Source organism: Trachypithecus francoisi, unplaced genomic scaffold (genome assembly GCF_009764315.1).
Source record: "Trachypithecus francoisi isolate TF-2019V2 unplaced genomic scaffold, Tfra_2.0 Lachesis_group3, whole genome shotgun sequence".
NCBI classification, from domain to species: domain Eukaryota; kingdom Metazoa; phylum Chordata; class Mammalia; order Primates; family Cercopithecidae; genus Trachypithecus; species Trachypithecus francoisi.
The window spans coordinates 14,218,464-14,235,102 of record NW_022681468.1 but is presented as its reverse complement, the minus strand read 5'-3'; the positions used below and the strand labels follow the sequence as shown (position 1 = coordinate 14,235,102).

The 16,639-nt window shown below is 49.7% G+C and overlaps 1 protein-coding gene across 6 annotated transcripts in view; it reads left to right on the top strand.

Moving 5' to 3' along the window:
* Positions 1–16,639, top strand: part of RIN3 (Ras and Rab interactor 3) — a 185,071-nt gene that overhangs the window by 152,763 nt on the left and 15,669 nt on the right. For all 6 annotated transcript variants that reach the window (XM_033191533.1, XM_033191532.1, XM_033191537.1 and 3 more), the window contains one exon: positions 1,180–1,488. In XM_033191533.1, the coding sequence (XP_033047424.1) occupies positions 1,180–1,488 (309 nt within the window). The remainder of the gene's footprint in view (positions 1–1,179; positions 1,489–16,639) is intronic.

The window sequence follows — 16,639 nt, the reverse complement described above, 5'->3', positions numbered from 1 at the left end:
CTGTAACCAAGATCCATCCCCTGGAGACAGAGGAGGGCCAAAACAACTTCCTAAGAATATGTTCCTACAGTCACCCAAAGCAACTGGGCATCCCCTTGGTGTCAAGTAGACATGAGTTCAAGTCCTTGTTCAACCCCCAACCCACCCGATGAGAGCCTAAGTTGGTCTGTCCTCAGAGTGGGGATCAGAGCACATATGCCTCAGAGCAGCTACAAGATCAGGGCACCAACTCCTGCTCTAAGAGCTGATTGGGAATGCCTCTCTGACAGGACGGCATTCGAGCAGTGAAGGAACCAGTCATGTGGATGACTGCGAGGCGACTGCGTCACACAAAGGGAACTGCAGGAATAAAGGCCCTGGGGCAGGAGCAGGCCTGGCAGTTGGTAGAGCAGCCTGAGCATGGGGAGCAAGCAAAGCAGTGAATGAGACATTACAGGGCCCGATCACAGCAGGGCCTCATAGGCCATGAGGAGGCTCTGGCTTTGATTTGATTGCATGGGAGATGGGGGCCATTGGAGGTTCCCAAACAGAAGAATGTTATGATCAAAGATGTCGTAACAGGACAGCACCAGCTGCTGTGTTGACAAGAGACTATAAGGGCCAGGGCAAAAGCTGACTGACATAACCCCAGCAAGAGATGATGGTGGTAGCCTGACCAACCCAGGTCAAGGTAGTAGCCATGGAAGTGATAAAAAAGTAAGGTTCTGGATATACTGTATTTTTGAGACTAGAGTCAAGTGGGTGTGGGAATTGGAAGGGAGATATCAAGAATAATTCCACCAATCATTTACTGGGCATTCAGGCCATCAGCATACAGCTGCCCAGGTTGTACACTGTACAACTCCAGTGTGAGTATCGCCCTCTGAAGTTACGTACTCATAGTCAGCCCTGTGAAAGTTTGCTCTCTGCCAGGCCCTGTGAAAAGCATCAGGATGCAATGACTGGCTCCTGTGCCAGTGCCTTTCCAGTGTGGCTTTCTGTTGAATAAACTGTGCTCTCTCATGTGCCAGAACCGCAGGGTATAACTGCTGGGGCTGTGAGTGTCCTTGCAGGTGCTGGAGCTGTGAATGTCCTTCCAGGGACCAGGGGATGGGGATGGCTGTGCTGTTGGGCAACAGAACCAGGTGGCAGGATCCCAGCTTCTGGTTTCCTCACCCTCGCTCTCTTGTTTACCTGCAGAAGCAATTGTAGAGTCCGCCTTGTACAAATGTGTCCTGAAGCCCCTGAAGGAAGCCATCAACTCATGCCTGCATGAGATCCACAGCAAGGACGGTTCGCTGCAGCAGCTCAAGGAGAACCAGCTAGTGATCCTGGCCACCACCACCACCGACCTAGGTGTGACCACCAGCGTGCCGGAGGTGCCCATGATGGAGAAGATCCTGCAGAAGTTCGCCGGCATGCACAAGGCCTACTCACCCGAGAAGAAGATCTCCATCCTGCTCAAGACCTGCAAACTCATCTACGACTCCATGGCCCTCGGCAACCCAGGTCAGCGGGCAGCCGGGAGGGGTCTAGGCGAGGAGCTCTCTTTGTATGGGTCCATGACCCCACTCTGACAAGGACTCCGGAGCCCTTGGAAGGCCCCAGACTTTCCAGATTCAGAGCCCCCCTGGGGAGGAACTGGGTGTGGGTGGGGTGTAACTCCTGCGCCCTCTTGGAGTTAGCTGGGGCCTGGGAGGAGAGCCATGATTGGCTGCTGCCTTGGAGGCAAGCGAGGAAGCCAGCCCACAGTTAACTTTGTGTGAATTAGGAAAAGCACTGTGTTAGTTTGCTAGGGCTGCAGAAACAATACCACAAGCTGAGTGGCTTAGCCAGCAGAAATCTATTGTCTCACAGTTTTGGAGTCTGGAAGGTTCAAGATCAAGGTGTGGGTATGGCTGTGCTCCCACTAAAGACACCAGGGAAGGTTATTTTCCTTCCGAGCTTCTGGTAGTTCCTTGGCTTGTGGCCACAGAACTCTGATCTTCACATGGCGTGCTTCCCGTGTGTATGTCTGTGTCCCAATTTCCTCTTTTTGTAAGAATGCCAGTCAGACTGGATTAGACTGCCAGTCACCCTACTCCAGTATGACTTCATCTCAGCTAATTACAGCTGCAACAACCCTGTTTCCAAATAAGGTCACAGTCCTAGGTGCTCAGGGTTAAGACTTCAACATACAAATTTTGAGGGGACACAAGTCAACCCCTAACAGGTGCCTTAAGCAATTAGCATTGATTTGACACCTAAGTCCATGGGGCATGGACAACTCTCTGATCTGGGTCAGGTGTGCCTGAGCTTGGGTGGGCTTATTCATGGATCTGTGGTCAGAGGTGGGTCAGTTGGAGGCCAGATAGTCTGGGATGGCCCTGCCTACATGCTGGGTGGGTGGTTGGCTGTTGGCTGCTCTGGGATGGCCTTGCCCATATGCTGGGTAGTTCGTTGGCTGTTGGCTGGTCTGGGATGGACTTGCCCACATGCTGGGTGGTTGGTTGGCTGTTGGCTGCTCTGGGATGGCCTTGCCCATATGCTAGGTAATTCGTTGGCTGTTGGCTGGTCTGGGATGGACTTGCCCACATGCTGGGTGGTTGGTTGGCTGTTGGCTGGTCTGGGATGGCCTTGTTCATGTGCTGAGTGATTGATGAGCTGTTGGCTGGTCTGGGATGGCCTTGCTCACGTGCTGAGTGGTTGATGAGCTGTTGGCTGGTCTGGGATGGGGATGACTGAGCCACGAGTTTCTCATCCTACAGCATGTTAGCACAGGCATGTACCCATGGCAGTAGCTGGGGCCCCAGAGAACAAGCAAAGCCTGCAAGGCCCATTGAGGCCTGGCCCTGAACTGGCATGATGTTGCTCTGACACCTTTCATTGACTTGTTCAGGCACAAGAGACCATCCCAGACTCAAGGAGTGAGGAACGTTTCTCCTCTTGATGGAAAGAGTACAAAGGCATATTGTAAACGGTGTGGATGTGGGAGAGGAATCAGTGGGACTATTTGTAATCATTTGACTGCAGTCCTCCAGGCAGACAAGAACAGGCATCACTGCACGATGGGGCCCAGCTCAATGAAGAGAAAGCTGGCAGGATTCATCCCTTCAGCTGGTACCCTTGTGCAGTGAGCAAACTGTGTACCTGGATACGGCTGCCATGGCAATAGAGTGGATGGATAGCCACCTCTGTAGACTCACAGACGTGGGTTCGAATTCCTGGTCTGTCACTTACTACCTATTTAACCTTGAATGATTTACTTAACTCTTTAGAGCCCGATTTCCTCACCTGAGGAAGCTGCTTTACAGAGAGAATAAAAGACCCTAAGACCCCTAATGGTTCAGAAGCCATACTCAGTCACTTGTGAGTATTAGAAACAATGTATGTAAAATGGTGGCCTCCACGCACAGCACCTGGCAGGCTCAACAAATGTGGCTGTGTTAAGAGAGGGATTCTCTTCATCTCCCCTGGAGAAGGGCAGGCCAGTTTGGCCACAGACCAACAGGAAGCAGTTGTGGGGGTGTGATTGGGGTGTGGTGCCAGATCCCCTCACCCTAGAAACCTTTCCTCTCAGATCTGTACAGGCCACAATTCTGGGTTAGTCACATTTTTGTGGTAAACTGATTTGTGTCTTGCGACCATGTGTTAGAATTGTGCTCCCCAGACCAGGTGCAGTGGCTTATGCCTGTAATCCCAGCACTTTGGGAGGCTGAGGTGGGGGGATCACGAGGTCAGGAGTTCGAGACCAGCCTGGCCAACATGGTGAAACCCCGCCTCTACTAAAAATACAAAAATTAGCTGGGTGTGGTGTCACATGCCTGTAATCCCAGCTACTTAGAAGGTTGAGGCAGTAGAAACACTTGAACCAGGGAGGCAGAGGTTGCAGTGAGCTGAGATCGTGCCACAGTATTCCAGCGTGGGTGACAGAGCGAGACTCCATCTCACACACACACACACACACACAAATAGAATCGTGTTCCCCAAAAGCAGACACCATGCCAGGGTGAACTCTGTATTAAGACTTTATCCTGGGCCAGGCGTGGTGGCTCAAGCCTGTAATCCCAGCACTTTGGGAGGCCGAGACGGGCGGATCACGAGGTCAGGAGATCAAGACCATCCTGGCTAACACGGTGAAACCCCGTCTCTACTAAAAAATACAAAAAAATTAGCCGGGCGAGGTGGTGGGCACGTGTAGTCCCAGCTGCTCGGGAGGCTGAGGCAGGAGAATGGCGTGAACCCGGGAGGCGGAGCTTGCAGTGAGCTGAGATCTGGCCACAGCACTCCAGCCTGGGCGGCAGAGCGAGACTCCGTCTCAAAAAAAAAAAAAAAAAGACTTTATCCTGATATTGGAGATGTGATGGGAAGAGAGAGGGTTGTAGTAGAAGCAGGATGTAGTGAAGGGTTTGTTTTCATAGAGTGGACATTAGCCTCGGAGGGAGGTCGGGTGTCTTGTGCAGCCTGGGGCCCAGAGAACAAGGCCAGGATGTAAACTCCGCAACTGAGTAACCTCCAGGAAAATCCCCAAAGAAGTAGGTGGGGGACAGTGGGCAGCCTGCAAAGCCCAGAGCTCTCGGCGAGTTTGACCTGGTCAGCCCCAGAGGGCTGGGACTCAGGGAAAGAATCAAGTATGCCCTGCCAGGCAACATGAGACCGAGGGTTAAGACCCCCTCGTGGCCTGGCAAAGGGTGTCCGAGAATGAGTGGGGCCTTCTCAAGCCTTCTCGGTGAGAGGCAGTCCTGGCTCTCTCTGCAGCAGCAGGGGTTGGAGAGGGAGCCAAGCTCAGAGGCGTCCTACACGGGATGCAGGGAAGCAGCAGTCAGACCGGATCAAGGCAGAAAGGAGACAGAGCCCCGGGGGACCCTTTGCTGGGAACAGCCTCGGGGAGAGCAGGCAGGCTGGCCCTGGGACCCTGCGGGGATCATGGAAGAGCAAGGTCCAGGCTTCCTTGCCGGCTCTGTTGCTTCTCAGCTTGTGGCTGTGTTAAAATGACTTAGGTCACAGTTTCCTCTTATGTTCAACAGGCACAGCCACAACCACCTTGCAGGCCTGTCTTGAGGCTTAGAGGAGTCTGAAGTTTGCATGTTGCCCAGCAGTTGGCACTTAGTCACAATAGCTATTGATTGGTTTCAGTGCTGAATTTCTAATTAGGGAAATCGTTGCCCCTGGATTTGCTGGGCTTGGTGGTAAAGTCAGAGCCAAGGGTTTTATAGACCCTGAGACATGATCAGGGTGACAGCTTTGGGCTGGAAGGGGCAATTCCATTCTCGATGAGTCCCAGTTTATCCAGAAACCCCTAGCTTCCTGGAATTCTGTTTAAAACCCCATGACTGAGCAGCAACATTCAAACACCATGATTTTTTTTTTTTAAACAGGGTCTCTTTCTGTTGCTCAGGCTTAAGTACAGTGGCACCACCCCCCAGGCTCAGGCAATCCTCCCACCTCAGCCTCCTGAGTAAGCTGGGACTACAGGCATGTGCCACCACACCCAGCTAATTTTTGTATTTTTTGTAGAGACGGGGTTTCACCATGTTGCCCAGGCTGGTCTCAAACTCCTGAGTTCAAGCAATTTGCCTGCCTCGGCCTCCCAAAGTGCTGAGATTACAGGTGTGAGCCACCACATCCAGCCTTTTTTAAATTGACAGATAAAATTCTATGTATTTACTGTGTACAACATGATGCTTTCAATACATTGTGGAATGACTAAATCTATCTAATTAACATAGGCATCACCTCACATAGTTATCGTCCTTGTGGTGAGAATCAAACACCGTGATTTTTGCTAACAATGAACTTGCTTTCTAAAAACTTACCAGAGAGCAGGGACTTGAGGAAGGAATGGCTAATTTTGAGGAGGGAGGAGGAGCAAGAAAGGCAGCTGCGGGAAAGGGCATGGCTGGTGTCATGTGTGGTTGAATGGAGCAGAACCAGGTGCCTGCCATTTGCCATCCTCAGCAGGCAAGAGGGAGGGAGGCCGGAATCTCTGCAGATCCGGAAGCCAGGCTCAGTCGGGGAGACTCTGAGACATGAAGGTCAGGCCAGGGTCTCCCCCAGACGTCAGTGGGTTTCTTCTCAAGGAACAGAAAGAATGTTTCCCTCCCACCACTGGGTGAGCACTGGACTGGGAGCACTGTGACTCCCAATTTCATCTCAGAACCGGGCAGGCCAGGGCTGCTCCATTCAGAGCCTCAGCATCTTCATCTGGGTGGAATTAGGTTCTGCTCAAATGGGTTTGGGATTTGTCAACCCCAAATCCAAAGAGCAGAGGATTTGGGGTTCATCCACGGTCCTGGGTTTGAACCCCAGCTTTGGTGCTACAGCCTTGAACATTAATCTCCCTGGACCTTTGTTTGTGTACAAAATGAGGGCGAAACGCTTGTCATGTTGCGATGCAGGAGCTGGGACAGCATATGGGACAGCCTAGATGCTCAAGGAATTACTTCCCGAGCCTCAGTTTTCCCACTCTTTAAATGGGGCTAGGAACGCCTCTCTCTGGGCTATTGTGGGGATCAAAGTTTATGAATGAGTGTTTAGATATTAGGATGCAGGAACAGCTGCCTCCCAGCCACGTTCCCAAAAATACAGAAGCTGAATGCAGTGGTTCTCAAGATGGATTCCACAAGGCATCCCAGGGGCCACCAAGGGGTGGAAAGACAAGCTGGGCCCCAAGCCAGCTCCACCCCAGACAACCCTGCTTGTGCCTGTTTTACATGTGGGGTTCTGCAGGGGATTTTGTTTCAAATAAAGAGTTCTATTTTTTTACGTTTCATTTGGAAATAATTTCAAACTTCAAAAACTCTAAGAATAGAAACAGTACATAGAAACAGGAACACCTGCAGACCCTTTGTGAATTGTCAACATCGGACCCCCTCCGCTTCATCATTTTCTTTCTCTGTCTACATACATCATGTTTTTTCTGAACTGTGTAAGGGTAAGTTACATACATCTGGGTCCTTTACCCCTAAACGCTTTCCTAGGTATTTTGTTGGTGTATGGATGTAAGATTACATAACTCTTACACAGCCACGGTAGAGTTGTCCATTGCACACATTTATGTTAATACAGTGTTTTTATCTAAACTTCCAGGTTGTCACTTGACTTAATAAGGTCCTTTTTAGAATTTACCCCTCATATTCAGGATCTTGTGAAGGGTTAGATGTTGCATGTGCTTGTCATGTGTCTTTAACCTCCTTTAATTTGGAATATCTCATATTTGTTGCTGAATGATGGAAATACAATCTGAGGAATGCGTCATTAGGGAATTTCATTGTTGTGCAAACATTTTAGAGTGTACTCACACAAACCTAGATAGCACAGCCTACTATACCCCTGGGCTATATGGTATGGCCCATTGCCCCCAGGCTACCACCCTGTACAGCATGTGACTATGCTGAAAACTGCAGGCAGTTGTAGCTCAGTGGCAAGTATTTGTGTATCTGAACATATCTAAACGTAGAAAAGGTGCAGTAAAAGTCCGGCATTATGATCTTGTGGAACCACTGTCATATATGTGGTCCATCGTTGACCAAAACTTCGTTATGCATTGCATGACTGTATTTCCACAGCCTTTCTTTGTCTTTTTTTTTTTTTTTTGAGACGTAGTCTTGCTCTGTCACCCAGGCTGGAGTGCAGTGGCGCTATCTCGACTCACTGCAAGCTCCACCTCCCGGGGTCACACCATTCTCCTGCCTCAGCCTCCCGAGTAGCTGGGACTACAGGCGCCCGCCACTACACCCAGCTAATTTTTTTTGGATTTTTAGTAGAGACAGGGTTTCACCGTGTTAGCCAGGATGGTCTTGATCTCCTGACCTCGTGATCTGCCCGCCTCAGTCTCCCAAAATGCTGGGATTACAAGCGTTAGCCACCACGCCCGGCCTCTTTGTCTTTAATGATACTGATGTTTTTGAGGGATACTGTTTTTTTCCACCACCCCCACCTTTTCTTAATGAAAGTTCCTCATTCTGTGTTTGTCAGATGTTTCCTGATGATTAGATTGAGGTTATGCATTCTCAGCCAGATCCCAACTGACTTCAATTCTGACTTTGACGTTCAGTAATTTTAGAACGAGGTCCCAGGCATTCAACTCACACCTCCCTCTGGCAGGTGATCCAGGCAACTGTGTAGTCTATGGCCTTGCTACCCAAGGTGTGGTCTGCAGCCCAGCAGCTCTTCATTGAGCCCTGGGAGCTGCGAGTGACCCCACAGAGAGGCAGACTCCAGCCCGAGTCCCACCTACCTCCACCACTGACCTACTTCCTCCACCACTGACTGCTTTAAGCAAAAAACAGCCCTCCGTGTCCACCACTCCTGACTTCTGCCCTGCCCTAGCCTTGCCTCTAGTCTTCCCAGCTCCCTCACCTCCAGGGAAGATGCCTCACCCTCCTGCCTCATTGCTATGCTGCAGGCAGCAGTAGCTTGATGTGGTACCTTCATGGCCCACTTGAAAGGGGAATAAAATAGGGTGGGCCGCTGGCAAGACCTGTTGGAACAGTGAGGAAAGGGGTAAACATGGAGACCCAAGATCTGAGTTAACTGGCCATGCTATCTTCTCCAGAAAGACAGGGCCAGGATTAAACCTAGTATTAGCTCCCTCTAAAGCCTGTGCTGCTATCACCATGCCAGTGGCTGGCCTAGGAATGGACCCCAAGTTTCAGAATCCTGGTGGAATGTGTTTTCTCCTATCACAAATTTAGGGTCCTGAGTTAGGCAGATTGGGGAGTCCATGGAAGCAAATGGCTTTGGATAAACTGGCCGTCCATCCTGGAATCAGGAGCAGACCGGATTCTTCATGGACTTCATGAGGCTTGGTGAGAGCAGCCAGAACTTCTAGATTCATTTCTTCTATTACTTTGACAAAGAAGTCATTCCCACCTATTTGATGTCTAAGACTTTCTGCTACTGGGGAGAAACAGATTCAAGTCCAAGAAACCCTCCTTAAGATGGGAGGGGGAGAAAGAGGGTAGGGGCGCAGTTCAGTAACCTTCTAATGTGAATGCCAAGCAGGAGGCATCCCAAAGGGTATTGACGGCCTGAGGCTGCCTTCCTTGAGTAGTCCGTGTAAACACCCTGATACCACCCACTTGAGCTTCTGGAAACAGGGCCTGGCTCCTAACCCCAGGGGGATGGAGCACACCACTGACCACGTGGTGGGATGTGGGGGCCAACCAGGTGGTGATAGAGTCCCAGGTCCCTTGCCATCCACTTCCTTGGCAGAGACCACAAAGTCAAGGGTCCACAGCTAGTTTAGGCAAGGGCAACCACAGAGGAATTAGATGGGAGGAGGGCTCCTGATGGGGACCCCAGGGGTATGGAATAATGGGCCTTGTGACATTGACTAGGGGTAGAGAGGATAGGCAGGGAGGTCGGGCTGTTGGTTTTTTTAAATCTATGTTTAAAAAAATTAAACTGGGCTAGGCACGGTGCCTCACGCCTGTAATCCCAGCACTTTGGGAGGCCGAGGTGGGCGGATCATGAGGTCAGGAGTTCGAGACCAGCCTGACCAACATGGCAAAACCCTGTCTCTACTAAAAATACAAAACTTAGCCAGGCATGGTGGCGCACACCTGTAATCCCAGCTACTCAGGAGGCTGAGGCAGGAGAATCACTTGAACCCAGGAGGCGGAGGTTGCAGTGAGCCAAAATCGCACCATTGTACTCCAGCCTGGGTGACAGAATAAGACTCCATCTCAAAAAAAAAAAAAAAATTAAACTAAGTTTTGATGATCAAAGTCACTCGTGCTTATTGTTGCAAATTGATCAATAATATGTTGGTGAATTTATTCCTAGTCTTTTTGAAATAACTACAGATAGGTAGATAGATAATTGGTTAAGAAAACGTTTGCTGCTATAAACATTTGCTGCTATTTGATTAGCTAGATAAGCCCTCTCATCTCTAACTCAATAGAAGTGTATTTCTCACTCATATAAGTCCAATGCATGGAGGAGGGTTGGAGGTGGAGGGCCATGCTCCATATGGTCATTCAGGGATCCATGCATAGGAAGACTTCCTAGGTCTCCCTAGGGATTGACATCCAGGTGACAGTAAGGGGGTGGGCATCTGAAAGAGAGCTTTCCATCTCCAAAAGGTTGTGACTCACAACCTTGCTTTTTTACCCCACAACACAAATGGAGTGCAGGTCCCCTAAGATGTCATGTTCTGAGGCTTATAGGACACACTCCCCTCCTGTCTTTCATAATAATTGTGTCTGGCATTTACTGCTCCATGCTAATTACCTTCCATCTGTCTTGTCGTGTCATCCTCACAACCACTCCAGGGGATGTGGACACTGTGATTATCCCCGTTTTACAGCTGAGGAAGCTAAGGCTCAGTGAAGTTAAGTAGCATGCTTACGGTCACACCTGATGAGCAGGTGAGTGGTTGACCTGAGACTTGAACCCGGGTCCTTTGCTGAAACCTGGGACCCTCCGGCCTCTCCAGCCTACCTCCCCAGGGCATCCTGAGGTAAGAGATGACCTCGAAAGGACAGACACAAGTCATGGCTGAGTTTTGCAGTGCCTCCAACCTCATACCTTTTCAAGCCAGAGTGGGATTTCGTGTCTTTAGGCCTCAGAGCCCACAGCCTGCGAGGCTGACTGGCTTGTGGGCTGAGCTCTCTGAAGAGGAACCCAGGGAGCTGGAGTGTTTTCCTCAGGGACACAGTGTAGCTCAGAGCAGAACTGAGACTTAACCAGCATCTGTGCAAAGTGCAAGCAACCAAACAGGGTCGCTTCAAGGATCTCAGTGGGAGAGAGAGGGCTGGGTTCTAATCTCATGACAGCCACAGACTTTACAAGTGACCTCCAGCCAACCATTTCTCTGCCGAGGCTTCAGTTCTTTCATCTGTGCAGCTGAAAGTTCAGACTAGATCAGTAGTTTTCACACTATTTCCAGGAAACTCTCTTGGGACCACAGATAGCTGGGGGCCACCTTGGAACAGTGGAGGGGCGTAGTTGAAAGGAGATGAGCAGGCCAGCCCTGCTGCCCCACCCTGAGTCAACCAGAGAAGCTGAACTGTGCATAAGGTACCCATTACCAAAGGTTTCCATTGCAAACACAGATTTGAAGTCTACTGTTCTAAATGGCCTCTACTTCCTCCTGTCATATGTTTTTATCAAATAAATTCATTCATTCAACAGTTCAACAAACTTTTTTTGACAATGCAGACTTTTTTTTTTTTTTTTTTTTTTTTTTGAGACGGAGTTTCACTCTGTTGCCCAGGCTGGAGTTCAGTGGCACCATCTCAGCTCACTGCAAGCTCCGCCTCCCGGGTTCACACCGTTCTCCTGCCTCAGCCTCCCGAGTAGCTGGGACTACAGGCACCTGCCACCATTCCCGGCTACTTTTTTTTTTTTTTTTTAATAGAGACGGGGTTTCACCACGTTAGCCAGGATGGTCTTGATCTCCTGACCTCGTGATCCGCCCACCTCAGCCTCCCAAAGTGCTGGGATTACAGGCGTGAGCCACCGCGCCTGGCCGACAATGCAGATGTTAAGAGCAAAACCCAGAAAGACCCAGCCCATGTTTTTAAGATGTTCATAATTCAAGCTAAAAACAAGCATTTAATAAGCAAGTGTATTGCAGTGTGATAACTGATATTCATTCATGCTTTTAGCAAATATGTTTATTAAATACCTACTATAGACCAGGTACCGTTGAGGTTTCAGATATAAACAATGAACAAGATAAGGTACCTGCCCGAGTAAAACTTTCATTCGAGGAGGAGAGATAGGCAATAACAAGTAAACAGAAATGCAAAATATATCCTCCAAGGTGAAACGTGCAACTGGGGTGGATAAAGCAGGGTAGGGGGTCTCAGGAGGGTTGGAGGAGTTTGCTGTCCCGGGACTGGGTGGTCAGGGAAGGCCTCTCTGAGTTAACGTGTGATATTGACTTTCCCATTCTGCAATGCCAGGACTGGGGAGAACCATTACAAGGGCATTGGGCCTAGCTAAGGAGGTCTTCAAGGAAGACTTCTGGGAGGAAAAAGGTGGTTTTAAGTGGGAATCTTGGTGGAAAGCGAGGGCCAGGGCAGGGCACAGTCATGAGCCTCCTGCTGCCCCAGGGTTGCAGCATCAGCTACTGGCCTTCAGTAAGAGCCCAGTTAACAATGGGGGCCCTGGGTGGGGGGTGGAGTAGGGAGTAGTTTTGATAAGATGCTCAATCCTTTCCTCTCCCTCAGGGTCTGCAAACTGTGGCCCTCCCAGCCAACTCTGTCCTACCACCTGATTTTACAAATAAAGTTTTATTGGAACACAACCCATATCCATACTCAGCATCTACGGCTGCTTGTGTTCTAAGGGCCGAGTTGAATAGTTAGGACAGAGACCGTGTGGCCCATGAAACTAAAAATACGTACTTTCTGGTCTTTTACAGAAAAAAATTTGCTAGCTCCTCTTTTAGACAATGCTTCCTCGCCCTGTCACCCAGGCTGGAGTGCAGTGGCACAATCATAGCTTACTGCAGCCTCAACCTCCCGAGCTCAAGCAGGTCCTCCTACCTCAGCCTCCAGAGTAGCAGGGACTACAGATGCATGCCACCACACCCAGCTGATTTTTTTTTTTTTAGTAAAGACAAAGTCTCACTATGTTGCCCAGGCTGGAGTTAGGGCCTTTCTAATCCTCATTGTCTGTGTGATCCAGCTGAGCACCCCTTCAGCTCATTTTGATCTTAAAGAGAGCTTTCCTTCTCCAAAAATCTCCCAGCGGATGAAATATGCATAAAACCCCAGCCAGCTTTTTGAAATGTGATCAGCTACCTACAGATGGCAAACAGATGTGACTTGGCAAAAAAGAAAGCAGAAATCACCAGGAAGTGGAGGCTGCAACCAGCAGGGCGTTTGGATGCACAGCCAAATGGACGTGATCTCTGGTCCACCCAAGACAGATGTTCAGCTCACAGGAGAAGGATTTTGCAGCTAACATCCCAGTGGCACTTCCTGAGGCCCCTATGTGCTCAGGGCTGAGCCCCGAGCCTGGGGTTCCAGGCTGCTCAGGAAGGAGCGTGCAGCCCTAACTGCCAAAAGGTTGGGCTGGGACCCAGTGCGTGTAAACAATGTTTGAAGCCTGTGTTGGTCCATGAGGAGCTATCATGCCTGTATGGATACTGTCTCACCAACATCAACAGCCAGAGACCCAGAGTCTAGTCCCTGCTCTGCTACTGACCAGCTGTAGGGCTTTGAGCAAATTTCTCCCATCTCTGAGCCTCAGTTTCCTCACAGCGTGGTTGGACATGATAAACTAAGGCCAATGGTGTGCTGGAGTCAGCTCGTACCAGCTTGTGGGAACTGACTGTGTGCATCTCTTCCCAGCTCTGTGTTCTCGTTGGTAGCTTGACGTTGGAAATTGTGGAAATATTTAGATCGTGGAAATTGGCAAATGCTACAAATCAAGATTGATTTTTTTCCTTCAGAGAGCCAGTTGTTAAGCATTTCCCAGGACACCACTGTCTAAGGCCCACAGGACATCCCAGTGTCTATGACCATGACCCTACCCCTGGCAGGACAGTGGTACCCAGTAAGAACACACATGGGACATAGTTCAGTCCATTGTCAGCAGCCTGCGTCCCAAGCCTATGCAGGGGGCTGGAAAGGCAGTGATGCGAGAGAGGCTCAGAGAGGGTTAGTGACTCACTCTGGCTCACACAGCCTCCATCCCTGCCCTCAGCATACTCACAATGTGAAGAAGGGGGCAGGCTCTGAATCACTCAAGGCATATGGGAGCCAGAGCAGGAACTGTCCAGCTGTGCTGGAGGATGTGGGAAAGCACAAGGAGAAGTTGATAACGGGAAAGTAGGGAGGGGGTCCCAGGCAGGGGGAACTGTGTGTGCAAAGGCCTGGAGAGGGGAGAGTGCACTCAGAGTTCAGGGAATGGGCTGTGGTGCAGCCCAGTGGGATGTTATGTGGGAGGGTGATGGAGGCAGAATGTCATCTCAAATTGGAAGATGGAAAGTAGAGTAAGCACCCTTAACCCCGGGGCAGCCCAGGAGGGCTTCTTGGAGTTGGAGGAGGCAGATCTTGAAGGACGAGTCAAATGAGTAGGAACATGGGATTGTCGGTCAAGATTCCTCAAGGAAAACATGGGGAGAAGAGCAGGTGAAGGACCTCACAAAGCCACAGTCCTGGGCCCCCTCCCTTCCTGTCCCCTTCATACCCACATGGCCCGCCCTGAAGTCCTCAGACCTAGGGCCCCAGTTGGGCCATCCTTTGGCTGAAAGTCATTACTTCCTCAAGCAGAGTTTCTCACCCATGGCCCTGCGGACATTCAGGGTGTCCTCTGCATCCCAGGATGTCATCGACACCAGTGTTGCTGGCCCATTTTGCAGACGTAGAAACTGAGTGTGGCCAGAAAGGCAGGTCACACGGGGCCGCATTGTCTAAAAAATTAAACAAGGATGGGCCATGAGCAGAATCCACATTCACTGGACAAAATCGACTGGAGGCCTCCATGGCTGCAGGGGTATACTGCAGGAGCCCGGACTTAGAGACGAGGCCGCCCAGGCTGTGAGGGAAGATGGGAAATGGAGTCTTTATTTGGGGTGGCCTTATCCTGGCTAAAAGTCAGGAGTTGTGTTACTTTGAAAATAGAGACTGGAGCCAAGTGTGCAGTGGCTTATGCCTGTAAGCCCAGCACTTTGGGAAGCTGAGGCGAGCGGATCACTTGAGGTCAGGAGTTCAAGACCAGCCTGGCCAATATGGCAAAATCCCATCTCTACTGAAAAAAAAAAAAAAAAAAAAAAGTAGCCAGGCGTGGTGGTGAGCACCTATAATCCCAGCTAGTCAGGAGGCTCAGACAAGAGAATCGCCTGAACCTGGGAGGCGAAGGTTGCAGTGAGCCGAGATCGCACCACGGCACTCCAGTCTGGGCAACAAGAGTGAGACCCCATCTACAGAAGAGAAAAAGAAAATAGAGACTGGACAATGCAGAAGGAAGGAAAGCAACCACTAGTCTCTGGTGCTCACACCAGGCCAGAACAGACTGCGCAGGCAAGGAGCACGAGACCCTCTGGTCGGCTGAATGTGACCCTGAAATCACAACCCCTAGCCAGGCCATGGGCTTCAGCATGGGAGGGTCCTGAGGGCAGGAACCACCTCTGACTCACGTCTTCTGTCTCCCTGTGTGCTGGGCCCATACCCGTACCCACTCATACTGGCGGTCCTTGACCAAGTCCTTGTTTTGTGCCAGCCTCTGCCCTAAGAATTACCTGCAGGGCCAGGGTTTGTGGGAGGTGAGGGAGACACTCGCCTCAGGGGCAAAATGCAGGGGGATGCCCAAGAAACTCAACCACAAAGATAAATTTTATATATATGTGTATGTATGTATATATACACACAATTTTTAAAACAATTCAGTGGTTTTCAGTATATTTGCAAGGTCATATGACTAAAACTACTCCAATTCCAAAACATTTTTATCACCCCAAAAAGAAACTCTGTACCCATTAAAAATCACTCCCTATTCTCTTTTCTGCCCAACTCCAGGCAACCACTCATCTGCTTTCTGTCTCTGTGGATTTGCTTATTCTGGACGTTGCATACAGATGGAATCCTAACATATGTACAATATGCAGTCTTCCATGGCTGACATCTTTCACTTAGCATAAGATCATCACGGTCTATCAATATCACAGCGGCCAGGCACAGTGGCTCATGCCTTTAATCCGGCGCTTTGGGAGGCCAAGGCCGGTGGATCGTTGAGCCCAGGACTTCGAGACCAGCCTGGGCAACATGGCAAAACCCTGTCTCTAACAAAAATACAAAAAGAAAAAAAAAATAGCCAGTCTCATAACCCAGTCTCAAAAAAATGAACAAACATCAGTATCACAGCATGTATGAGTAGCTTGTTCCTTTTGATTCCCAAAGACTTTTCCATGGTATGCATGCACGTTTTGCCTGTGTATCCACAAGTGATGGACAAGTAGTCATCTCCACTTCTTGGCTATTATGGCCAATACTGCCATGAACATTTGTGTGCAGGTCTCTGTGTGGAAATATGTTTTTGTATATATAACTAGGAGTGGAACTTTGGGCTCATGTGACAAGATAAGTACTATTTTAATGCAGTATTTTTTTTAAAAAAATAAAAATTAATGCAAAAAAAAGCCACGATGAACAAAATATCCACTTTTTTTTTGAGACAGAGTTTCACTTTGTTGCCCAGGCTGGAGTGCAGTGGCACAATCTTGACTCACTGCAACCTCCACCTCCCAGGTTCAAGTGATTCTCGTGCCTCAGCCCCCAGAGTAGCTGGGATTACAGGCTTACGCCACCATGCCTCGCTAATTTTTGTATTTTTAGTAGAGATGGGGTTTCCCCACATTGGCCAGGTTGGTCTCAAACTCCTGACCTCAGGTGATCCGTCTGCCTGGGCCTCCCAGAGTCGTGGAATTACAGACATGAGCTACCACGCCTGGCCGCCACATTTTCAGTGAAGTCAGGCTGTTGTCTGTTTTATGATCCTGCGTAACTGTGCGATGGGAACATTCATTTCCAATCAGCCTGCGGTTTCCAGGCCCACATACTTTTGTGATGGCTGACAGTAGAAAGCGAACATATTGGCAACCAGATTTTAGATACAGTCGTTGTTTCTTGAGTGTAGCACGTTTGTTAACTTTTTCCACCTGGTTCAAAATATGAGAGGCTGTTTTGATAAACACATATGGGGCACACAGTTTTCCTTTTGC